General features: G+C 43.1%; 1 protein-coding gene across 4 annotated transcripts in view; it reads left to right on the top strand.

The window, feature by feature from the left end:
- Positions 1 to 23,223, top strand: part of tnrc6c1 (trinucleotide repeat containing adaptor 6C1) — a 212,556-nt gene extending 189,333 nt beyond the window's left edge. For 2 of the 4 annotated variants that reach the window (XM_060901341.1, XM_060901344.1), the window contains 9 exons: positions 31 to 114; positions 557 to 794; positions 5,016 to 5,180; positions 5,288 to 5,476; positions 5,601 to 5,750; positions 10,153 to 10,368; positions 18,289 to 18,359; positions 18,455 to 18,594; positions 20,447 to 23,223. In XM_060901341.1, the coding sequence (XP_060757324.1) occupies positions 31 to 114; positions 557 to 794; positions 5,016 to 5,180; positions 5,288 to 5,476; positions 5,601 to 5,750; positions 10,153 to 10,368; positions 18,289 to 18,359; positions 18,455 to 18,594; positions 20,447 to 20,819 (1,626 nt within the window). In that variant the 3' untranslated portion in view covers positions 20,820 to 23,223. The remainder of the gene's footprint in view (positions 1 to 30; positions 115 to 556; positions 795 to 5,015; positions 5,181 to 5,287; positions 5,477 to 5,600; positions 5,751 to 10,152; positions 10,369 to 18,288; positions 18,360 to 18,454; positions 18,595 to 20,446) is intronic. The other 2 variants (XM_060901342.1, XM_060901343.1) reach the window with 2 other exon arrangements.
- Positions 23,224 to 23,431: the final 208 nt, after the last annotated feature.

Here is a 23,431-nt window from a genome sequence, read left to right as displayed (position 1 = left end):
ATTGACGTGTGGTGTTCCGCATTTGTGCAGGCATACCAGCGTTTACAAATTCAACAGCAGATGTTGCAGGCACAGCGTAATGTTTCTGGCCCTATCAGACAACAGGAACAGCAAGTAAGCTCGTCACTCCCTTTCAGAAAAACCTGTCCATGCTTTCCATTCAGAAGCAACAACACACTGCTTGTTTAAGACAACACACACGGTTAATACATCATGGGTCCTCAGACTTTTTACAATGTTAAGATTCCAGTGGACATTTATAGGCATAATAACTTTGAGAACGGTGGTTTGTGGTTTCCACCACAGTAACAAAATTAGAAAATCGCAGGTCCTCTGGCTAAGTCTCGTGGTCCCCTGAGGACCACAGATTCCATGTTGGGAGCCATGGATGCAATTATTCAGTGGTTGAATCATGACACTATCTTGTGTGAATGTCAGCAAAGGGAACATCAGGTTGTGAATGATATGAAGGGAACTTGAAACCTTCTGCAGATCATCAGAATAGCTGCAACTTTTATTTAATTTATTCGTCTACTGTTTGTGTGTGTTTTGATAGGTTGCACGAACAATCAATAACATGCAGCAGCAGATCCAGCAGCACCAGCGGCAGCTGGCCCAGGTTTTGCTGGTGAAGCAACAGCCTCCGCCCTCTCATCCTAGCCTGCATCCCAGCACAGGCAAATCAGCACTGGATCCATTTCCTTCACACCAACAGGCATCAGGCCTCTCTGTTTCTGACCTGCCGACCAAAGAGCTGCAGTCTTCTCCCAACTCCTTCTCCTCTTATACTCTGTGTGAGTGGTATTATCTTCGTCTCTCACCTCTATTTGCTTTGTAAAGAAAATTTTGGGATTTTTTTTTTTTTTAACCTGGGCCTTATAAAGTAATGTATATATTTAGGCACTGCCTAAAAGTGGAGCTCCCAATGAGCGTATGAGCAAAATATTTGCAAAGGCACAAAATCATCCTCAATAGAATATTATAGTATACGAACCATTAAATTGTGTGGCGTACTGTACTGTATTTTGCGTCAGTAAATTGCTGCATTGTACTGTGACGGTGATGCCAATAATGAGATGCACATCACAGTTGCAAATGCATATTTATTCTTTTCTTTGGCACGGCATGCCATGAAACACCACCATGACATTTATTATGGTATGACTATGTTGGACAGCAGTGAACCAGCGCATTCACTTGACCTCATTATTGTATAGTTGCAATCAAATATTATCAGACATAAGAGCTAATATCAATCCACGATAGTTTTAGATAATCCAGAACTCAGGAAAGATGCTCATAATTGCTATTGAATTATACGATAATTGTTTACACGAGAGGGCGGCACAGTGGTGTAGTGGTTAGCGCTGTCGCCTCACAGCAAGAAGGTCCGGGTTCGAGCCCCGTGGCCGGCGAGGGCCTTTCTGTGCGGAGTTTGCATGTTCTCCCCGTGTCCGCGTGGGTTTCCTCCGGGTGTTCCGGTTTCCCCCACAGTCCAAAGACCATGCAGGTTAGGTTAACTGGTGACTCTAAATTGACCGTAGGTGTGAATGTGAGTGTGAATGGTTGTGTGTCTGTGTCAGCCCTGTGATGACCTGGCGACTTGTCCAGGGTGTACCCCGCCTTTCGCCCGTAGTCAGCTGGGATAGACTCCAGCTTGCCTGCGACCCTGTGTAGAACAGGATAAAGCGGCTAGAGATAATGAGATGAATGTTTACACGAGGGTGCAGAGTAAAATTTTTCAGGTTTAAAAAAAAAAAATCATGCAATGCAGAGATATGTTGCCTGCTATGAAAAAAAACAATAGGATAAAAAGCTTCAGGGGAGTGAAAAACGTACTCCCCGACGGAATGCAACGTATGAGCTCTGAGGGTTAGAGCTGCAGGTTTGATATTTCAAACTTATGTCAAACAGTTGTTTGATTACAACTGTCCAATAAGCAAGTGGATGAAAAACTATTTTAACTAGTTTTATATGAAACGGTCGTGAATATTTTCCATAAAGTGTGCTAGTAAATAATCCCCCTTTTTGTTTTTATATAAAGTAAATGTAAAAAAAAATGCACTGGATAAAAGCCCATCTATTTTATGTAAATAAAGATTAAAAGTTTCTTTGTCCGGTGGTCAAGTGTTTGAGCTACGTTGCCTTGCACTTACGTTCGGGTTCCCTGTGGTGGTACACGTACGGCCTTCGTACAGACGGATGTCATACAGTCACAAAAGCGATCAAAAGTCAGGTCCGTGCATTACCGTATTCTCTTATGTATGGAGCTTAGTGCATGGGGAGCTCTGCTATAAATCCGCCTTAATTTTACAGAGGTGTCTGTTTACCTCAATAACCGTCATGAAACACTTTACAAAAGGAATCTTTTACATGTCAGACACTCATTCATATTGTCGTAATCGGCTAAATATTCGGGCATTACTTTGGAAATGGACTTCACAAGTTCTGCGTGACTTCTTTTGTAAACATCAGAAAACAGTCCCCATCTTATGATGATGATGCCCTTTGTCACTAGTCACATGTACCAGCGAAATTAGCCGTCAACCTGTCCGTACATATACAACATACAATTGACATAGGGTAGACAGGACAGGAAGACAGGGATAAAGATAAAAAGGAAACACAGCATGAGGAGAGATAAGGAAAAAAAGAACACCCCCCACTATGCTCCTGTCAGGAGTACAGTGTGGGAACATTTAAAAAACCTTTGCACATAAGCACACAACACCACAATTACACTTTTAACACGGGACTTGAGGGGGGGAATCAGGGGTGGGGGGGAGGGGAGGAGGTAATCCAGCGCAAGCAAGCAGCCGTCCGCTCCTGCAGCCATGAAGGCGCTGGTCACGCACCCGCTTGTCACACTGGGGGTAAAAATGGCGACCGCGGAGAGTTAGAGAAGGAATGCGAGAGTGTCTCCCGGCAGTGACCTTCAGGGGGAAATGTTGCCTCAGCAACGGCCTGAACCAAGGCCGGTGCTGTCTCAGGGCGCCGAAAGTCGATAAGATATGAATTGTTTGGTCTTTCCAGACACAGTCTTTGCACGTCCACACCGCTCGTCCATATCTGTCCATTCTATTCAAATTGATCTCCAAAAAACATATTCCTTGCAAAGCTGAAAGCTGCTCCAAGATAACAACCATTTTGTGGTTAAAGTTCTGAATGTCCACAGTCCGAGTGCCAACAGCTTTGCCCACCACTCCAATCATATCGGGCAGCTTTGTGGGGCTTTTAACAGCTGTCACCATTGTCTGATTTCCTCGATATACCAGGGCAATGCCTAATCCAATCAGCAAAAGTCCTGTAATCATGGTTCCGAATAGGTAGATATCTTCAATGTCCTTCACAGAAAGAATCGCCAGGCACACGACCCGCCACCGCTCCCACGCGTCCATCGTGTAACCAGCCGCAAACGTTCCGGCAGGACAGACGGGTTCCCCTGAACCCAAACTTCTCGTCGAGAAAGCTGTGTCAATTTCGTTAGGAGACCAGTTTATCAGTTCCATGCGTTTTTTAGTTTAGAAAGTAATGCAGGAAGAGTCTCTTCAAAAAGTACAGCAGACGAGACAAGACACAGAAGTACAAGCAGGGAAAAAAAAAGGAGAGAGAGCAGAAAATGCGACCACCTTCTGTGGAAGCACGGAGAGAAAAAAAAAATCTGATCTGATAATCAACTATAGGCACTGAACATAGTGCTATGTTAGAGACCGGAAGAAGAGAAAGAAGCGTAGAGGAGAGTATAGAACTAGTCATTTTCTACACTTTCTTTCCAGTTACTGAGGTAAACGGATACGGGTACATTTCTGTGGGGATCCTTTTCATGTTGTCCGACGCTTGTAATAACATTGAGTCTGTCAGTCAGTGCGTTTACATGCACATCCAAATCGAGCTACTGTCAGTAATTGAGCTAAGGGTCCCAGCAGGGGTGCCAGAGAAATCCAATCCTACATGCCCACAAGGAAATTGAGCTATTGTGTGAGGTACATTGTGCACCCGAGCCACAGGTGGCTCTACACGCCCCATCGTGTTGGTACACTTCCGGTTGTCGTCATGAAGAGCTATTCAAGAGTATAAACAAAGTTCTCCTTGTTCCTCCTGACCTCTTCTGTTGCTTGCTACTACTACTGTTGTCATGCCGACCGAGGCTGTTGTGTTTCCCGCTTGTGGTCTCGTCACTCGTCACTTCCGGAAGGGGCAGTGCTGAAGTAAGTAGCTCGACTACGTAGCTTGATAGGGTTTACATGCACTAAGTAGCTCGGCTACAATCGCATAATCTAGGTCGCGTAGCTCGATTACAAGAAATCCAGTTCGGTTCGATTTCAGCCTAGCTAAGGTGTTTCCATGGCATTTAGAACTTCGATTTCAGTCGAGCTACGGCAGAAATTCGATTTTCTCTATGTGCATGTAAACGCACTGACAGATGAAAACAAATGGCTGACTTTGACGCAGATGATTTCCCCATAGTATTACATTGTATAGCCATTTTGCAGTTGCCACTTAGAGTTCTAACTCAATACGGGACTGATTTCAGTCATTTTTGTGCCTGGTAAATATTTGGACTAAAGAGATGGGGGAAATAAGGCCCAGGTTAGAAAAAAGATCCTTGACCTCAATCTCCAAGGCCGAACGCCCTTAGTGTCGTCAACGTAGAGACTTTGTCGCCCAAGACCGATCACTGATCACTACTCTTTGCCCCACCCTCTTGCCTCCGTTCTTTGCTTTAAACTTTCTTTTTGGTAATATTACATTTAATAGGTACAAAAAGCCATTAAACATTTTCCTTCATGGCAATTGAATAGGGTTGGGGTTTTTTGTTGTTTTTTTTTTAATGGATCTATTCAAACAACGAGGGACACAACACTGCAGCATGTTCAGAAGACAAGGAAATAATCATGGAAATACTGTCAATATGTCATAGTTTAACTCATTTTAGAGGGACATCGTTATTCGATTTTGTTGCTAGTGTATGTGAATTAAACGTTTAGCTCTTTGCTGCATGTTTGCTTATCTAGCTGGATTGAACCCCAACATGAATGTAAACTGCATGGAGGTGGGAGGTCTGTCCATGAAGGACTCTCCTCAGCCTCAGTCGCGCCTGTCGCAGTGGACGCACCCCAACTCCATAGAGAACCTCTCTGGCAACTCCTCGCCTATGGAGCCTGGGCTCAGCAAACATGGTACAGCTGTCACAGATCTGATTTTGTTTTCTATATCCAAATGTTATGTAGAGCACAGATTTAACACAGTGTATGTGTCTGTCTCTTACTTTCTCTGTTTTCCTCAGGTGCTGTCTCTGCAGGTCCAAACCTTGGTGCTCCAGGTAAACCTACTCTGGATGATTCCTACAACCCGTATAATCTGATGCAGGGTGGTGACTCTCCTGCCAGTCCACTGGTGACCCCAGACAGCTGGGGCCAGAGCAAGAATGCCAATGATAAGATGTCCAATGGGACCAACATCAGCTGGCCACCAGGTTGGTAACTGTTGAACTTGATCTTACTCAGCCCTGTGTTGACTAATTAACTAAAAAGCAATAAAACTTATGCCATTCCAAGTATTTGAGTCAGTCTTGTAATGACCAATTTGAACTACGTCAGAGTTCTGCCCAGGAGTGCCCTGGAAAGGACTACAGAATATTGACCCTGAAACTGACCCCAATGTGACTCCAGGAAGTGTTCCCAGTGGCCCCACCATCAACACCAATATTCAGGATGTGAACCGCTACCTGCTCAGAGACAGGAGTGGAGGTGAGAAGACACTGTAAAGAAGGAAAATATCATAGCAACAATCTAGCAAACTTTAATAATAAAATATTTGGAAAAGAACAAATTAATAGGTTGCAATGTGCTTATTTAATATTTTGCTCAGCACCACCGGTTTTTATTTACTGCATTTTTGTCCCGTTTCTTCCTCCTCCCTTGTTTTCTTGCGTGATTTATTTTGGGCCACACAGGCTCCTCCCCAACAGCTTATCAATCTGAGCCTTCCACCAGCGATTGGCCAGTGAATGGCTACAGTAGCTCTTTTGGTCTGTCTTCCTCTGAGACAGACAGTACAGGTACAGCTACCAGAATCCACCTCTTGCCTCACCACCCCACCTCTATTCATAACCTACAGTATCAGTAGGTTCCTGCGTGACCTCTTCCTGTGTGGCTCGTAGCCCAATGATGTATCCCCTTCCCTTACCCTACGTTCGCCCTAGCAAGCGACAGTTTGCTTTTGTGGCTTGTGGTTTGTCTCTAGTGGGCGTGGAATGGGTGCTACTGTCTTTGCTTTTGCGCATGTAACATCTGTCCAGTGGTTTTAGTTCCAGTGAGAAAGGGTAGTATCCAAAATGCATAGACTACAGCACACAATTTACTACAATATACAATTTATTTGTCTTTATGTATTTAAATATGAATTTTAATATTTTAATCAAGTGCGAAAATTTGTTGTTTGCCATGCTTAATAACTACGCTAGCAGTGCAAGCTGACTGTACTATCTATGTCCACTCATGCCACCATATACCTATATACCTATATATCTTCTAATAAACCAGGCCTCCTCCTATCTTGCAAGCTCATGGTAGCACCATGGTAGTAGTCAGTCTTATTGAAAGCAGTGTCTGGAGTGACTCAGCAGTCCAATCCTTGCGTGACCATGTTTTCCCACATAAGTTGCAGCTGAACTTGGAGTGCAGATTGGGGACCTGAGTTTGCTGTCTTTGTTGTCTCTGCTTCCTGCGTTGTCTTCTTTCCTCTGACTTTTGGTTAAGCTTTTCCTCATCCCTTTTGAGATCTTCATATGTGGTGTGTTGCCAGCATCTGTGGTCATCAGCAAGTAGTTCCCAGTTGTCTGGGTCAATTCCTGTAAGTTTCATGTCACGCTTGCGAACATCTTTGAAGCACACTAGTGGGTTGTGTCCTGTGGCCAGCTCTCCATATATGATGTCCTTTGGAATGCGGCCATCCTGTATATGGTACATGTGCCCCAGCCAACGTAGACAGCGCTGGCAAAGATGATGATGCATGCTCTGGGAACTGGCTTGCTGCAGCATGGCGGTGTTGGTTAAGTTTGTCTCACCATGTAATGCCGAGGATCCGTCATAAGCAACGAAGGTAGAAGCTTTCCAGGTGGTTCTCCTGTCTGGCATAAGTAGTCCAGGCTTTACTGCTTATAAAGCAGGGTACTTGGAACGCATGCCTGGTAAACTTTGAGTTTGATGTTTAAGGTTAGCTGGTTGTTATCCCATACTCTCTCTTGCTCAGTTTGGCCAACACTCCTGTGGCATTCGCAGTGCATTTGTCGATTTCTCTGTCAAGAGACAGGTTGTTGGTGATGACGGAGCCCAAATAAGTGAAGTGATCATTGACTTCAAGCACTTCATTGTCATTTCTGATTGATGGTGCTGCAGGGATGTCCTGGCCCATGACAGTGGTGGTCTTAATACTGATAGTTAGCCCAAACTCCTTGCAGGCATGGGCAAACTGGTTGATCAGGACTGGAAGGCCCTCTTCCGTGTGTGAGGTCAGGGCAGTGTCGTCAGCAAACAACATTTCTCTGATGAGCACTGTGTGCACTTTTGTCTTGGCCCTCAATCTAGCAAAGTTAACACCGAGGATTCTCTCAGTGCCACCCACTGGAGTTTCAATCATACAAAGCAAGGTGTTTCTAATGGCAAAACCAACACCATGTTCCCTGGCTTCTTCTGCACTTTTTCCTTGCCAGAAGAAAGTATAGTTTTTCTTCCTGAGTGATCTCTTGTCTGGGAGTTGGGTCTCTTGCAGGGCTGCAATGTGAATATGCAGTCTGCACAGCTCGCAGTCGATCACTGCAGTCTTATGGGTGTCGTCCATTTGCTAGCGGTCATCTGAAACTCCAGTACTCATTGTGCACACATTCTAGCTTGCAATACGAAGAGCTGGAGTCTTTATTTTCTTTCTATTTTTGCCTGGTGCATTGTCTAATGATCCACTTGTTGAACAAGAGGGTCTAAGCTCCAGGCACCCACTGAAGCAGGCAGATTGTGACAGGTTGACTCCTTACTGACTGGGGGCTGCGCAGCTTGAGGCAAGTGGTATTTGACCAATGGGATGTGATCATCCCTCCCACTGTCGGACAACCTGTGGTGTCCAGCTCTTAGGCCAATTGAGCATGGACTTGTAACCCATACTGCCGTCTTCAGTGTTGTGCTTTCACCGACTGGGAGACCGGAGTGACCTCTCGAGGGCGCAGGCCTGGGCAGGGTGCATGGAGGTCTGATGTTGCCCAGTCATCAAAGACCCCTTCTCATCCACACCGGCAAGGTCCAGTGGAATGCAAGGCATTACGATTGGGGCCAGCTAGGCTGCAGGATTTCCCAGAAAGAAGTTAAAAAAAAAAAAATGACAACCAACCGCCTTCGGGTCTCCACTGCAGATTTTGTGTGTCTGGATTTACTTCCATAGCCTTTTCCCAAGTGTGGATATGGCTGCAAGGCAGCGGAGGTTTGAAGTCAGGGTTCCTTTCCCTTGATAGACAGCCCTCCCAGGCTAACGAGCTCTATCTGCCCGAAGTAATGGTGATGATACACGGGGCAACTTTTTGGGCAATGTTGCCGAGCAATGTTGCTGGGCAATTGCGTTTTGACTCTTTTCTATTGAGATTGGGCAACATTGTTTCTTTCTGAATGGTTTTGATAATCTCTGGCAACTTTTTAAGATAAGCCAATCAGAATGCGAGTATCGAATCATGTGACCTCCGGTGAGGTTCGGATCAGAAATTTCAAACAAATATGGCGGCCGCTCAGTGTCAGTGGAGTGAAGAGATGGAGAGACTCCTCATCTGTTTTTACGCCGGTAAGTTATTTTAATATTCTATATGGAGGAATTTACCTCACCAAAGCTCTAAAAAACAACAGACAGCTTGATTAAATGGTCACAGCAAAAATTAAGACATCGATTTTTTTTTTAGCTAACTGTAAACTGCCGTTGCTAACTGTTGCTGCCCATTGTTAGTTGCCCTGAAAAGTTGCCCTGTGTCTCACCTAGTTGCCTGTTGCCAGCAACATTGCTCGGCAACATTGCCCAAAAAGTTGCCCCGTGTATCATCACCATAACTGGTTTTAAGGCACCAGTAGCCTGCCTTCCGCCCCTTCTCCTTGTCTGTGAAAACAGTTCCGCCACATGACGGCCAGGAGTTGGACTTTGGGTGTCAGAGGCTGTTTGAGACGCATGCCGTCGGGAAAGTTAAATGACCGAGGGAGCTTAACCCTGCTGGCACTCCTGACTATGACAACTTTTAGGAACTTTTAATAAAGTAGTCAAATAATTATGTAACACACTAATCAGTGTGAAAATTGATTTACATGTTTGTGACAGGCTTTGTATTAGCTATCAGCAGATCAGTGTACTCACTACAAACGCTTACCAGAGACGCCAGTGATCGCTGCCACATCCCAGCAAGCTTTATTTTTCTTTTTAATGTTTCTAGACATGAGAGGTTGTGTCTATGATGGGATAAGATCAGAACACACTTGTAAGTTTTTCCTTACTTTGTTTTTATTATTATTTTTTTTTTAGTCAAGCAGAATAAGAAGTAATTGCAGGTAGGAAAGTTGAGAGGGAGAATGAGAAAAATCCGAGGAATTATTCAAACTGTTTATTTGTTGCTTTATCATATTACGGTATGCCTAATTTGCATACAGTTGAAAATCTAAGCAAACATGTTGCTTGTCACGCTGTCACTAAAATTGCAGCAGCTCTGTGTTGTGTATGTACAAAAAAAAAAAAAAGAATGGTCACCTGTTGCTTTGTCATAGTGTGAATATAGGGTTAGACTGCAACAGGAATTCTGCTACCACATTGTGTCCCTTCTGAAAACTGTATTTGTGCCCTTCCCGTTTTACAATTTGTTTCCAAGTGTCAGTGGGGTAGTAGTCTGTTGTGTGATGACGTGTAGCTGCATGATCAGCAGCTACCGTACATGTTGGGTTGAATTACTGAGGAAAGACAACCGTCAACATTTTTATTTTTTTCTCAAAAGCCTGCTCTTGTTTATCACTGAGAAATGCTCTTGCCATTTTACTGTTGTCTTGAATGGTTTTGAGATAAAGAATTCCGTTACGTGTTAGTACTGAAGTTCTGTTGCTAACTAGTTGTTTTTCACACCTCTGACTGCTCATGCAGGCAAGCTATCAGACATGAAGTCCACTTGGTCGCCGGGGCCCATCTCTCACACGCAGGCCTCGCTGTCCCATGAGCTGTGGAAGGTGCCTCAGGGACCAAGGAACACTACAGCCCCCACTCGTCCTCCACCTGGCCTGACCAATACCAAGCCGTCCTCCACGTGGGGGGGTAATAGCCTGGGCTTGGTGCCTGGCTGGAGCAGTTCTTACTCCTCAGGTACTTGTTACATGAAACAATTTGGATGTATGAGTGTACGCATACCGTACAACTGCGCCAACTGAATGAAGTAAATGAGCAAGAGCAATTCAATTACTGAAATGAAACCATTATTACAACTCCTGTCCTAATGATGTGTATGTGCTGTTGACATTTATATAAGATTTACCATTTCCATTATTTAGCTTTGCTGATATTTGAGAGGTTGCATGTTTGGTTTTTTTTTGGATCTGTGGGTTGATTAGTGAACCACGTAAAGGACTTTAGAAATGGTGGTAGTTGGTTTAACAAAAACAGCCTTTGACAGGATATTACATGTGGAGTAATTACTCTGGGGTGGTGCGGTGGTGGGCACTGTCTCCTCACAGCAAGAAGGTTCCAGGTTCGAACCTCATGGCTGACAGGGGCCTTTCTATGTGGAGTTTGCATGTTCTCCAGGTGCTCAGGGTTCCCCCACAGTCCAAAGACATGTAGTTAGGTTAACTGGCTCCACTAAATTGCCCATGTATGTGAATGGTGAGAGGAGAAAACCTCTATAATAATCCAGCGGAAACTGCGACTGTAAATTCCCTAGAAACTTTGATGGCTGGAAGAAAGAGCCGCCATATTGGCCACTTCACTGTAGGGCAATTCCATGTAAATGTCAACCTCACCATGCAAAAATAAAGCAACATGTAATACATCAAAACCACTCCCAGAGATATCACCTAGGCCTGTATTTTACAGATGTGAATAAGTTGAACCAATTTGTAACCAACCTAATATGTCACTGTCAGTCTTTCTTTCTTATAATGTAAACCCCAAGCTAAAATCAACTTTGATCATGTACAATTCTATATTATTGCCACAAGCCACAGAAATGTATGCTAAAATCTACAAAACAGCAAAACAATAGCCATCCTAAATATTATTTAAGAACTTTGATAGTTTTAGCTGATATTTAGAGAGTTTTTCAAAGGGTTATGGTGGTTAAATTGCTGATTTTCTAAACATATGCCATGTCTATTTCAGACGCGTCACATCCATAACGGAATTTCGTCACATCCATAACGCTGACTTTTCCTTCCGAAACTCTGCATGAAATACAAAATATTTTAAACAAAGATTTTTTAATATTCACCTTGGACCCCACTATCAAACGGATATCTCCATTTCGACATTAGGTTTACAATTTCACAGAGTTTGATAAAAATGTACAGTCACCCAAGAAAAGTGATACTTTTTCTGTCACATCCATAACGCATCTTTTATTGGCATTTTCTGGCATGCCCTAGATGTACTATGGGAATTGTTCTTGTTCTATCACTTCTCCAGTATGGTACAGCCTTAAAATATGCAACACCTGTTTAAATACTGGGAGACAATAAAACATGCACTGGGTCATTTGTTGCCATTTTGAGTTCAAGTGTCACGTCCATAACGCTGGAATTGCTCTGTAGTGATGTGCCAAGTGGAGAGTGAGTGAGTAAATTGCTCTACGTTTTTCAAGGCAGTTTTTTAAAAAATGACATTCAAATGCCCTTCCTGCTGCCCACGTGTTAAAAAAAAAAAAAACAGGTCTGAATGATACACATCAAGACATATATAATTTTTGCACTTATGTAAAAAGCTTAGTTCATTTATCATCTGGAATGGATGTGCAGTCTGCTAAGAGGTACAAAACCTCAATGAGTGACTGTTATGCCTCGGTCACAACCGGCCGTACGTGCTCCTACGGCCGGTCTACGTGCAAAAAACGCAAGAAACGCACGGAGGGCGCGCGTGTGACGTGCTGATTTTCGAGCCATAGACTGGCCGCAGAGGTTCTTCGTCATGTCAAACAAACTCTACGGGCGCTTACGTTTTTTTCAGGTTGCAAGACAAACTTACGGCCAACGTGCATCTTTCTCCACGAACAAAAAAAAAAAAAACGCAGTGATTTGGGAAACGCCAAAAATCGCATGGCCAAAAAAATTGTACGTCCGGTTGTGACCTAGGCTTTACAGTCTCTGTAAGAGGGCGGAACACTGAAGCACTTGACAGACGGGATAATTTCAAGACAATTGTACATGGTTCTCCAGAAAATCTGAAGTGGCTGGCTAAAAAGAAATAATAATAGGTGGCTCTGGAGTTTGTGGCAGTGAAGCTGCCACAGGGGTCTGGGGGCATGCCGCACCAGAAAATTTTGAAATTTACATGCCTTCTGGTGGCTTCTCATGCATTCTCAGCTAATAAATTACTAACCGTTTCCCTGTAAAATACTCGCAAAATATGTATGAAATGTCCCTCCAGATGTGTGCGTGCTTGGCTTTCTGTTACCCTCTGTAGTATGCTGCCTGGTTCTGTAACATAACTACATACAATACAGCATGGTCACGTGGTCTGACTCAGCCACTCGGAGCGTGAGAATCGATCAACAAATACGGCACCGCTTCCCGTTATGCTAGACCTGAATCGAAGACATTTTCATTGTGGAATAATTGGATTTGCAGCAAATTATGGGAGAGCGGAGACAATATAAATCGCTTGAACACTGAGAGGCAAGTTTTGGGGTTTTTTGTTTGTTTGTTTTTCCCACTGGGATCGAGTAGCCGGCACAGACCATCTGTGTAGGCGGAGAAAACCACAGGTTGCTGGCGCTTGTGGACATCTCTGATCGTTTATTCAAGCTTTTCAGCCCTTAGTTTAAGCACTGTCTCACGCATGTCCACACACACAGCTATAGCGTGCAAGGAAGCTGTCTCCTCTCTGCTTCTTCCCTCCATCTCTCACTGCAAGACGTACACACAGTCATGACAGGTGTGATTAATTTGCCACTGGCCTTGCCCTCCATTCACAAACTGACGCATGACCACACCCCCACTGCCACAGTGACCTTTTACACTTGCCAGCACATTTCATATTCCAAGCTCGGGATTTTAATGCAGCCATTTCACAATATCTTCTTGGGCTGGTGAATTAACTTGTGGCAAATTTGTGTCGCTTTAGTGTGCTCAATACGGGCACAGCAGATGAAAAGACTGCTTTGTACTAGAGGTCTGCACGGGACAGAATTTTCAGTCCCGCTCCCACAAAGAATTATGATTTTCAGTCCCGCTCCCACCCGTGCCTGCCATATTTTGTCCCGCTCCCGCCCGCAAATCCCGCATGATGCAGACGTTCGCGTTATTTCTCACGAAAGTTCTTGTCATTGGCTTGGGGAATTAAACATGCTGAGCTTAGCTGAGCTCTCCACTGACCGATCCTTCACCTAGCGCACGTAGCGAGGGTGCGCGTTGCCAGGCGGCATGCGCAGCTGAGGCTTTACAGAGATACCCATTTGGAAACGTACGTGAGATTAGGCCACATCTGCAAATTTAGGCATCTTAAAATGTTTTTATTAATGGCAAATAAAATATCCAGCACAAATTATATATGATAGACATAAATTAATAATTTATAAATTTTATTTTAAACACGTTTTTAGTTAGCGGGACTGCAGCTTATCACCGCTTCCGCATTGTGCACTCCCCCTCCCGCCCACGCCCGCAATGAGCTTTCAAAATTTGTCCCGCGCTGCTCTGCTTTGTGTTGGGTCCCGCGGGACTCCCACGGGAGTGCAGGGCTCTACTTTGTACCAACTAAGCCATAATTAAACTTTGACCCATTTGCCCCACATACCAAAAAAAAAAAAAACGTTGCATGTGATGTAAAAAGTGACTTAGTTTTCACAAGCGAGGAGGAAAACACAAAAAGCCGCACTGACGCACAAATACTGCATGGCAACATGAACCATGATATGCCTTCTGTTGTCTGTGGAGGTTTTCACGCTCGTGTCTAATCTGCAGTGATGACAGCACCGCCTCAGCCTCACACTTAGCAAAGCAGAAAACACTTCTCTTGCATGTTCTTGCAATTGGCACATTTATTGACAGCCATGCTGTCATGTTGGACCAAACCAGCAAATGCAGTCTGTATCCAAGCGCACCCTTCGGTAGTAGGTTTCGAGGTTCTTACACCTTTTGGTTCTTGAAGAAAATATGTAGCTGATTTTATTTCAACTTTTATAATTAATAATACTTATCCCAATTGAGACTACACTAACAGTAATGATGTACTCCTCAGCCAACTGGAAAAATTGCAGCAAGTTTCTTTGCCCATAATAGCCTTTGCATATTGGCTAAGGCAGGGCTTTTCAAAGTGTGGGGCGTGCCTCCCCTGGGGGGCGCCAGAGTTCTTCAGGGGTTGCGCAACGTGAGGAAACATAAACCAGAATAAGTTACTATTGCGGACACTTAGCGAAGTTCAGCTAGCCTTTGCCAGAGACAAAATGGATTGATTTTTAGTACCTAAAGCTACAGTGAGTGAGGAGACAGAGTCTGGGCCAAGCAAAAAATCAGACCCTCCAGGATGTTGCGATTTGCAACTTCAACGCAAATTCAACCAATCCCCGCGAATTCAGGGTGGTGTTGCAATTATATCCAATCACCGCAACCTTCCCGCAAATTTGACTAATCGTTGGCGTCGTCTTGAGGTGACGTCGACAAACTACCTTCCGCCTTACTTACGTGTATATGTTCAAGAGAAGCAGCATGCGCGCAGTGTTGCCAGATTGGGCGGTTTTAAGTGCATTTTGGCGGGTTTTGAACATATTTTGGGCTGGAAAACGTCAGCAGTATCTGGCAACATTGCATGATGTGCGAGTCAGTGTTTATATAGGCTTAAATTCTGTTACTGACAGTGTGTTATGTTTACAGTGAAGGACTGTGTTCTTTTTTTCTTTTACTTAATACAAGAAATTAATGGATGCCAACATTTTTGCCAAAATGGTATTTTATTTTCCATTGTTTAGGCAGCTTCAGCATCATACTGTGAGATTCTGTTCAAATTGTTTTTTTTTTCTTCTATGAAGCCTGAGCCATTTATTTTATTAGTTTATAATTATTGTTTAATTTAGTCTTCAGGAGAGACTGCCTGCACACAGTACTAGTATTAATAGTGTTTTTCTTACATGAAAGCTGAGGCATTTATATTATATTTTAAGGTAACTTCATGTTGTGCTGTGAGGTTCTCTGCACTTTAACTTTTGAACCAACAGGAGCATTTGGATAAGTAAAGCCTATTTTTCTGCATTTTTGTAGTCCTGGTAATCTTTTATACTGGTAAAGTTGTTTATAGGATCATTTCTCAGTGTCTTTGGTTTTTTAATCAATAGTTTTTCAGTAATAACTTAATATTTAACATATCACTCAATTTTAATCACAAAAAGAGAAAATCGCAACAATTTCTCGCAACTTTCACTTCCTCCCGCAATGTAATCGCAACAAAAAACTAAAAAACACCGCAACTTTCATCGCAATTTTTTGAAAACCCCCTGCAACATCAGACATTTTAGCCCGCAACAATCACAAAAAAGGCCCGCGGAATCCTGGGGGGACTGAAAAAAGAAGGAAGTATGACCACGATTATTTAAAGTTTGGATTTTCATGGACTGGATCTGAAGATGCTCCACTGCCACAGTGTGTTGTCTGCCAAGAGGTGCTAGCTAACGATGCTATGAGATGTTTAAAATGTGTAAAACAAGATGTTTTAAAAAGAAAAGCACAGATGTTTAAAATGTGTAAAAAAAAAAAAGATGTTTTAAAAAGCACAGATGTTTAAAATGTGTAAAAGAAAAAAATGTGTACAACCATTTTTTTAAAAATACGAATGGAACATTAAGTATAGCAACAACAAAAATTGTGTGTGTGTGTGGGGGGGTGCTGTTGTTTATTTGCTCTCTGAGGGGGGGGCTGACTCTCCCACACTTTGAAAACCCCTGGGCTAAGGGCTTCTTAAACATTCTGTAACAAAACGCCAGGTCGAATGTCCTTATCTTCATTATAGCCACTTGTACTGAAAGACCGTTCAGACAGTATACTGCAGAGCCTAATCTAGGGCGCGTAATACGCAATAATACGCGTTTATCTGTCTGTCGCACATCCACTTTTTGGGCACGAGAGTGATATCGCGTATCTATTCATTTTGTCGCGCATTTATAAGTAGAGTGTGTAGTCGCGTTTTACTGAATCTTGTGCGCATCAATTTGTCAGCACCAGCTAGCAATTCACTGCGGTAAATATAGCGTTGTTTACACACCAATCGGAAAATATCGGAAAGGACCGAAGTATTCCGAATGGTTTATTTAGCGGGTAAAACGGTTTTGTGAACTATTATATCATTGGTCACTGAACCGGAAGACAGTGTATCTCAACCAATCGTGTGAAGTGTTTTAAAAATACCCAAAAGCACATGGCATATCGTTCTCTCATCCAAACATAATGTCAAAACGCGTGGTCACGTTGAAAGACCTTTGGACGAAAAAAGGAAACAAAACGAAGACACAGAAGTGACCGATACTAATCCAGCCGACATTACACAACCCGATACAAGTACTACCGATGAACCAACCAAGAAGAAAATGAAATATGAAACCGAAGTCGATGATGTTACCACCGAAGTGACAGTCCAGGCAGATACGAATATTAACCTAGTCATATTTGAAATGCAACATTATACTACTGGTGGTCAAATTGGTAAAAATAGGCTAGTCACATGATTTATAGTAAAACAGTAACCTAGTCATATATAGGGATGGCGAAAACTAAAAAAAAAAAAATCTTGACCGACCACCGAGCCTCATTAGCCGGTTAAAGTCGGTTAATCTATGAGTTACAGGGATGCAAACGGCGCGCCTTTTGGCGGATGCCGCCTTTTTCACGGCTCGTGCAGATCGGATTTTTTTTGGGGGGGGGGCGTTGGAGTGTCTGAATAATTTCATCAGAGTAAATTCTGTATTAAAATTACTACATAAGCAAATGCCGTTACAGTCCATGAAAAAGTCGGCATCTGCGCCTTTAGTTTGTGTGGAGAGATATGATCTGCAATGACATGCATTGTTGGCTACAGACCGAAACATACTTTCAGAATGCACTGGCCAAGGCAGGACTAAACTCCATGTGCCTTCTAATAATAATTTAAAAAAAAAAAACAGATTAGTAATTTGTAAGCTAAAAAGCCTGTGTCTACACTTTTTTTTTTTTTCTTTCGCCAAGTGGCAGCTGTGTTCAACTGGGGCGGGACATGACTGAATGGGTGTTTCTGATTTGTCACCTGTCTTTAACTGGGGCGGGAGGGCGGGACATGACTGAATGGGTGTTTCTGATTTGTCAGCTGTCGTCCTTACACTGCATGGCATGCCCCAAGCGTTTACAAACACAGAATTGCAGGTTCTCCGCTCCAAAATCGGCAGCTTCAAAACTATTGATTTTTTTTTTTTCACCGACAACCAAAAAAAAATTAACCGGTTGACGTTGATTCGGTCAACCACCGGTCAAATGGTCATCGGTTAACATCCCTAGTCATATAACAGAAAACTAGTCATATAAGGTTTTGCAGTATATAATTCTTCATATAGTTTTTGATCTAAAATCTTTACATTTTTAAAGTTCAGATCTGATCATAAAGTTTGTGCAATACTATAAACTGTGGATAAGTGTTTGCTGATATGGTTTTCATATCACTGTATTAAAGGATATGTATAGTGCCATAATTATGATATTATATAGATTAACATCTGATATGAACGTTTGTTCCATGTATTTAGTTTTATTAATAAAACTGTTCTGTTTATAGATGTACTCTTGAAAATATCTACCAATGTATTACTTATTTTTCTGTCCCCACTAACTGGAACAAATGAGGGATATTTTTACCCATGTTAATATTTTCTGTCCCCTGTTTCTACAACTAGTGAGGGGTCTGTCCCCTATTTTCAAATTCCTAGATTAGGCTCTGTACTGTGTTCAGATGCCTGATGCTGTTGTACTGGTAGAAACTAGACGAACATGAAGGTCTTGTATTTTCCATTTTTAAACTGTAGATCGTTAGTTTCATCTTTTCATATATGTTTTATTTAAACAGGTACCACATGGAGTACAGACAGCTCCAACAGGACCAGCAGTTGGCTGGTACTAAGGAATCTTACACCCCAGGTACAGCAGGAAGACTAAATATACAAAGAGAGCTTTCTGTAATGAAAATGCCTTTTATCTGATTTTAAATGTATGTGACTGGGTCCATCCTGTAGATCGACGGCTCTACTCTGCGGACACTGTGCATGCAGCATGGCCCTTTAATCACATTCCACCTCAACCTGACGCAGGGCAATGCTGTGGTGCGCTATAGCTCCAAGGACGAGGCTGGAAAAGCCCAGAAGTCCCTGCACATGTATGTGCTGTTATGCTTTTTTTTTCCTAGATGCTGTATGGTGGAGATGAGGGAAACCTTATTTGTTTATATACATACAGTAGATTCACTGTTGAGATCTGCAATTTGGGTTCTTTGCTGCTCTACTTTGGTGTACGTGTATCTTTTTGCAGAACTTTGCACAATTCAACTGTCTAATGTATCCTAGAGCTATTCTTGTTCACTGTAAATGATCATAAGTGCATTACAATGCAGGAAATTTGCATTTGCAATATTTGCACCATTTACGTTTTTGTAGTTACAACTACAAAAAAGATGCATACGGGGTTTGTTGGTTTTTCAATGAAAGTTGAAGCTTTGGGAGCTGATAAGAATATCTTGAATAGAATGTAGAGGTCTGCGCGGGACAGAATTTTCAGTCCCGCTCCCGCAAAGAATTATGATTTTCAGTCCCGCTCCCTCCCGCGCCTGCCATAGTTTGTCCCGCTCCCGCCCGCAAATCCCGCATGATGCAGACGTTCGCGTTATTTCTCACGAAAGTTCTTGTCATTGGCTTGGGGAATTAAACATGCTGAGCTTAGCTGAGCTTTCCACTGACCGATCCTTCATTTATTGTAAGTTTGTTTAGACTCTGACATTCTGCTGACACATTCCAAGTTCAGCGCTGCATGCGCTCATGATTGACAGCTCTCGCTTTGATTGACAGCTCTCACTTTGCGCCCTCGCACTCCCACTTCCGAGTCTGTGGCGTTATGATTCCAACCGCGATTTCATTCTCCTCTCATATGAAGTGCTGCGCAACCACAACCAGCTCCTCAGATTATACACTGTCTATTTCTCGCTTTAAATTGAACAATCTGTGCGATACACAGTCCTTTTTAATACTAGTTAATACTTTTTAATACTTTTTTTTAATACTTTTTAATACTTAGGACTAATACTATTGACTTTTTAACGGTAAATGTACCTCTTTTTAAAGCAGCACTTACTTCTGAAGCACTGAGAGCTTCACTAGAGGAACTCTGCTCTTCTGCCATGATCGGAGATCTCAAACACGGAAGAGCGGAAAGGAATCAGAAACGTACGCGAGATTAGACCACATCCGCAAATTTAGGCATCTTAAAATGTTTTTATTAATGCCAAATAAAATATCCAGCACAAATTATATACGATAGACATAAATTAATAATTTATAAATTTTATTTTAAACACGTTTTTAGTTAGCGGGACTGCAGCTTATCACCTCCCGCCCGCGCCCGCAATGAGCTTTCAAAATTTGTCCCGCGCCACACTGCTTTGCGTCGGGTCCCGCGGGACTCCCGCGGGAGTGCAGGGCTCTAGTAGAATGTACAGATGAGGTAGTGGGAGAACTGGACAGACAAAATCTAAAATGCTGCTGGATCACAACCTTTCGGTAGGGATGGTCAAATCCCACGGCACCAGTATCAGCAGGTAGTTGAACAGCATTGTGGGTAATAAAGGAAACTATTAAACAGAGGTCAAACAGACCAACGTGTTGATGAAAAGTCAACTCGGAACATCATTACATCGTGGACGTCATTGGAAAAATTAATTATAAAGGTTCATATGCAAGTGGTTCAGGGGGGGTGTGGAGTGGGTTGTTGTTTTTTTAAACTTAGTGTTTGGTGAAGAGGCAGGTCTTCAGTCTTCACTATTGATTAGTAAATTGTAGCAGTTTTACATACAAATTGTATCTCCAAAAAAAAAAAATTTCGTCTTGTCCTTCATTTGTTGAACTACTGGCAATTTATCCAATCCTGTGTCCAGTTCCCCTGTGCTATATTTTGCACAATCTTTTGACTCTGTGTGTGTGGGGATTGGAGTTGACTTAATTTCATCTCGGTTTTTGTAGGTGTGTGCTGGGCAACACCACCATCCTGGCAGAATTCGCTGGAGAGGAGGAGGTTAACCGCTTCTTTGCACAAGGTCAATCCCTCACACCCACCACCAGCTGGCAGGCCAACCCGGGCACCAATCAGACGCGGTTGGGGGTTGGAGCATCTGCCACTTCACATCCCATTGGTCACTGGAACACTGCCAGCCTGGCAGGAGGCGGAGCTGGCAGTGCAGCAGCTAAGGCAGGCAACGAGCTGCTATGGGGGGGGGTGCAGCAGTACTCCAGCCTTTGGGGGCCGCCCAGTACAGAGGAGGGCCGAGTGGTAGGCAGCCCAACCCCTATTAACACACTGCTTCCCGGAGACCTGCTGAGCGGAGAGTCCATGTGAGGGAATCGACTCAGGAGGAGAATTATGAATATTAAAAATGAACATGGGGAAGAAAAAAAAAACTTGAAGAAATATAATTACGCAGGAGCAAAAACCAAGCAAAATCATGTGGTGATAATCAGCATAAGTGGAACTGTGAACCAAGAGACAGGAGGCTGACGATACACTTGTAGAGGCTGCTGACCTTGTTCTTCTCCTCCTCCTTTTAATTTTGCATCATTTCAGTGGATTTTTGTTATTTTTTCATGTGAGGCTTTGGTTACAGTATTTTCTAAGACTTTTGGAGAAGAGCAACTAAAAGGAAAACTAGAACCTTTAATTACAAACTTTCTCTTAACTGAAAACTGTGTGAAACTGTATTTTACTACAACTGATCAGACAAGCTGCCATTTTTAAATGTCCCCTGGCACAAGCCTTCATCAACCCAGATGCACCGTACAAGCCTTCCTCCCTACTCCCCCAAAGAAACGCATCATTCCTATCAATCCTTCCCTTTAGACTGTGTATCCATTGCTTTTCGTTCATCTGTTAGCCTGGTGGGTTCATGTAACAGCACTAAACTAGCCTTAACCGCTTACCAGCCCCATCTCCCACACACACTCACTCTGGGCTTACAGAAGAGATGAATCCGAGAATTGCACATTTTTCCTCACTTTCGAGCCAGCAGAGAAGAAAAGTTCCATGCTTGACTAAGCACACAGGCCACAGTACACGTCTGCTTTTCCTCCAGACCTCAGCCATCACCCTCGTCTGTCCACATCACTATTAAAGGGACAGACGTGCGGCTGATGCTTACTCATCGGCAGGACAGGCTGAGCAAACGTTTGCCAGCACGCGTGTGCTGTATTAACCACTGTCTTCAGAACATTTTAACAAAACACTCGGAACACGTCACGCAGAACGAACGGTCAAAACACATTCATTTCCTTCTCTTCTGCTCCATGAATGACCTCAATTATTTGTGACCCAGCGGGGGTTTTAAAAAAAAAAAAAAGTTTGTCGGACGTGCAATATGCCACAGACGCTTCCATCCATCATTATACAGAGCTTATGCTGGTGAAGTTTCCTTTCTTTTCTAAATCAGAGGTGGGGGCAGGAAGAAAAAAAAAAAAACAGTTGTCCTTCATCTCCCAAGTGTGGTGACAAGGAGAAAGACTTCCTCGTGGTGTGCGAGTCTGTAGTGAAGACTATATATTACGAGCACTTCTCTAAAGACATGAAGTGACCACAGCAGGATGCGGGCTTCAAACCAAATAAGTGTTTCTTGTAACCCAGAAGACAAGGTGCATTTTATGTTGTATTTGGTACAAAATGACAGAACAAAGAGACTGGTTTGAAAATGGGTGGTTTATCATAGCACTTACCAAGAGCATCAAGCTCCAACTATAATGCCAACAAATCACACATGGAAAGCTGGAACTGAAAAAAAAAGCAAAGAAAAAGCAATCTACATGGCTTTCTCATGCGCTTTTGTTTTTTTTTAAACTCTAAACATGTTTTTTCCTTGGGTCCCTCCCTTGGATGGACGTCAAATGGTAGCAAATGAAGGGTAGTTTAAAGAAAAACTGATACTGAAGCATTCTCGTGTTTTTTTTTTTACAATATTATATACACACACACACACACACACGTGCGCTCAAAGGAAATATTGCTGTTACAGTACTCCAAAATTGTTAGCCTTTTGTCCGGAAATGCTAGACATGTCCATGTGTGGTAATAGATCCTGCGGGGGCCCTTTTGCCTGGCGGCCCCACCTTCCTTGGATAATAAGTGTGGCCACTGAGTGCCTATCTGTTGTGGTGCCTGCTGTGCCCACGCTGACTCTGATGCCACTGTGCCAGACCGGTGCGCCCGATGCCAGAGCGTACTTGGAGCTGCTGTTTGGCCTGGCGCAGAGTGGCAGCTCTCTCAGAAATGGCCCGACAGTACTCTTGCGCCAGCATTTGACCTCGTTTCAACTCTCTTAAAACTCTCTCTTCATGCAAAGATCACTTTAGCTGGAAGTGGACAAGATCCTTTCACGTCATTTTCAATTATTGTATTTTTTTATTCCCTGGAATTGCAAGTGTTATTTTTGTCAACATTGCTGTTATTGTTGTCTTTATGATACTTTATGCTCTTTAAGTGTGAGTGGGAGAGTGAGTTCATGCAGTGCTCTTTTACAGTAGCTGCTCTTTACCAGCCTCTTTCACTGCACGTGTGCAGGAACATTTGGAGAAAGAAGCATGTCTACACTTTTTTTTTTTAATTGCAACAGTTCATGTTACTATGCTATGTCAGCAGATCATGATTTAAGAACGATGGTTTGGGGATTTTCCTTTTCACGGTTGCTCTTTTATGGATTGACTGAGTTTAGGGGCATATCCTACTGGAATAGAGGCTTCGTACGGTCACGTGACCCCATAGCAACAGTAACTACGCCGTAATGACGGGGCACACTTGTCGTGCTTCATTGAGACGAGTTGGTTGTTATCGATCGGTATGGGAAGGTTTTGCTGCGTTTTTGAACAAAAAGACATCAGTTTTTTTTTTTTTATCTACCAAAAATAGAGAAATTTCTAAATGCAGAAGGAGGGAAATGGGGAAACTCCTTTCACAACTGCAGTGCGGTG

The sequence above is a fragment of the Neoarius graeffei genome, chromosome 20 (assembly GCF_027579695.1).
Source record: "Neoarius graeffei isolate fNeoGra1 chromosome 20, fNeoGra1.pri, whole genome shotgun sequence".
Classification (NCBI taxonomy): domain Eukaryota; kingdom Metazoa; phylum Chordata; class Actinopteri; order Siluriformes; family Ariidae; genus Neoarius; species Neoarius graeffei.
Note: the sequence above shows the minus strand (reverse complement) of the source record. Positions and strands in the feature narration are given on the sequence as shown.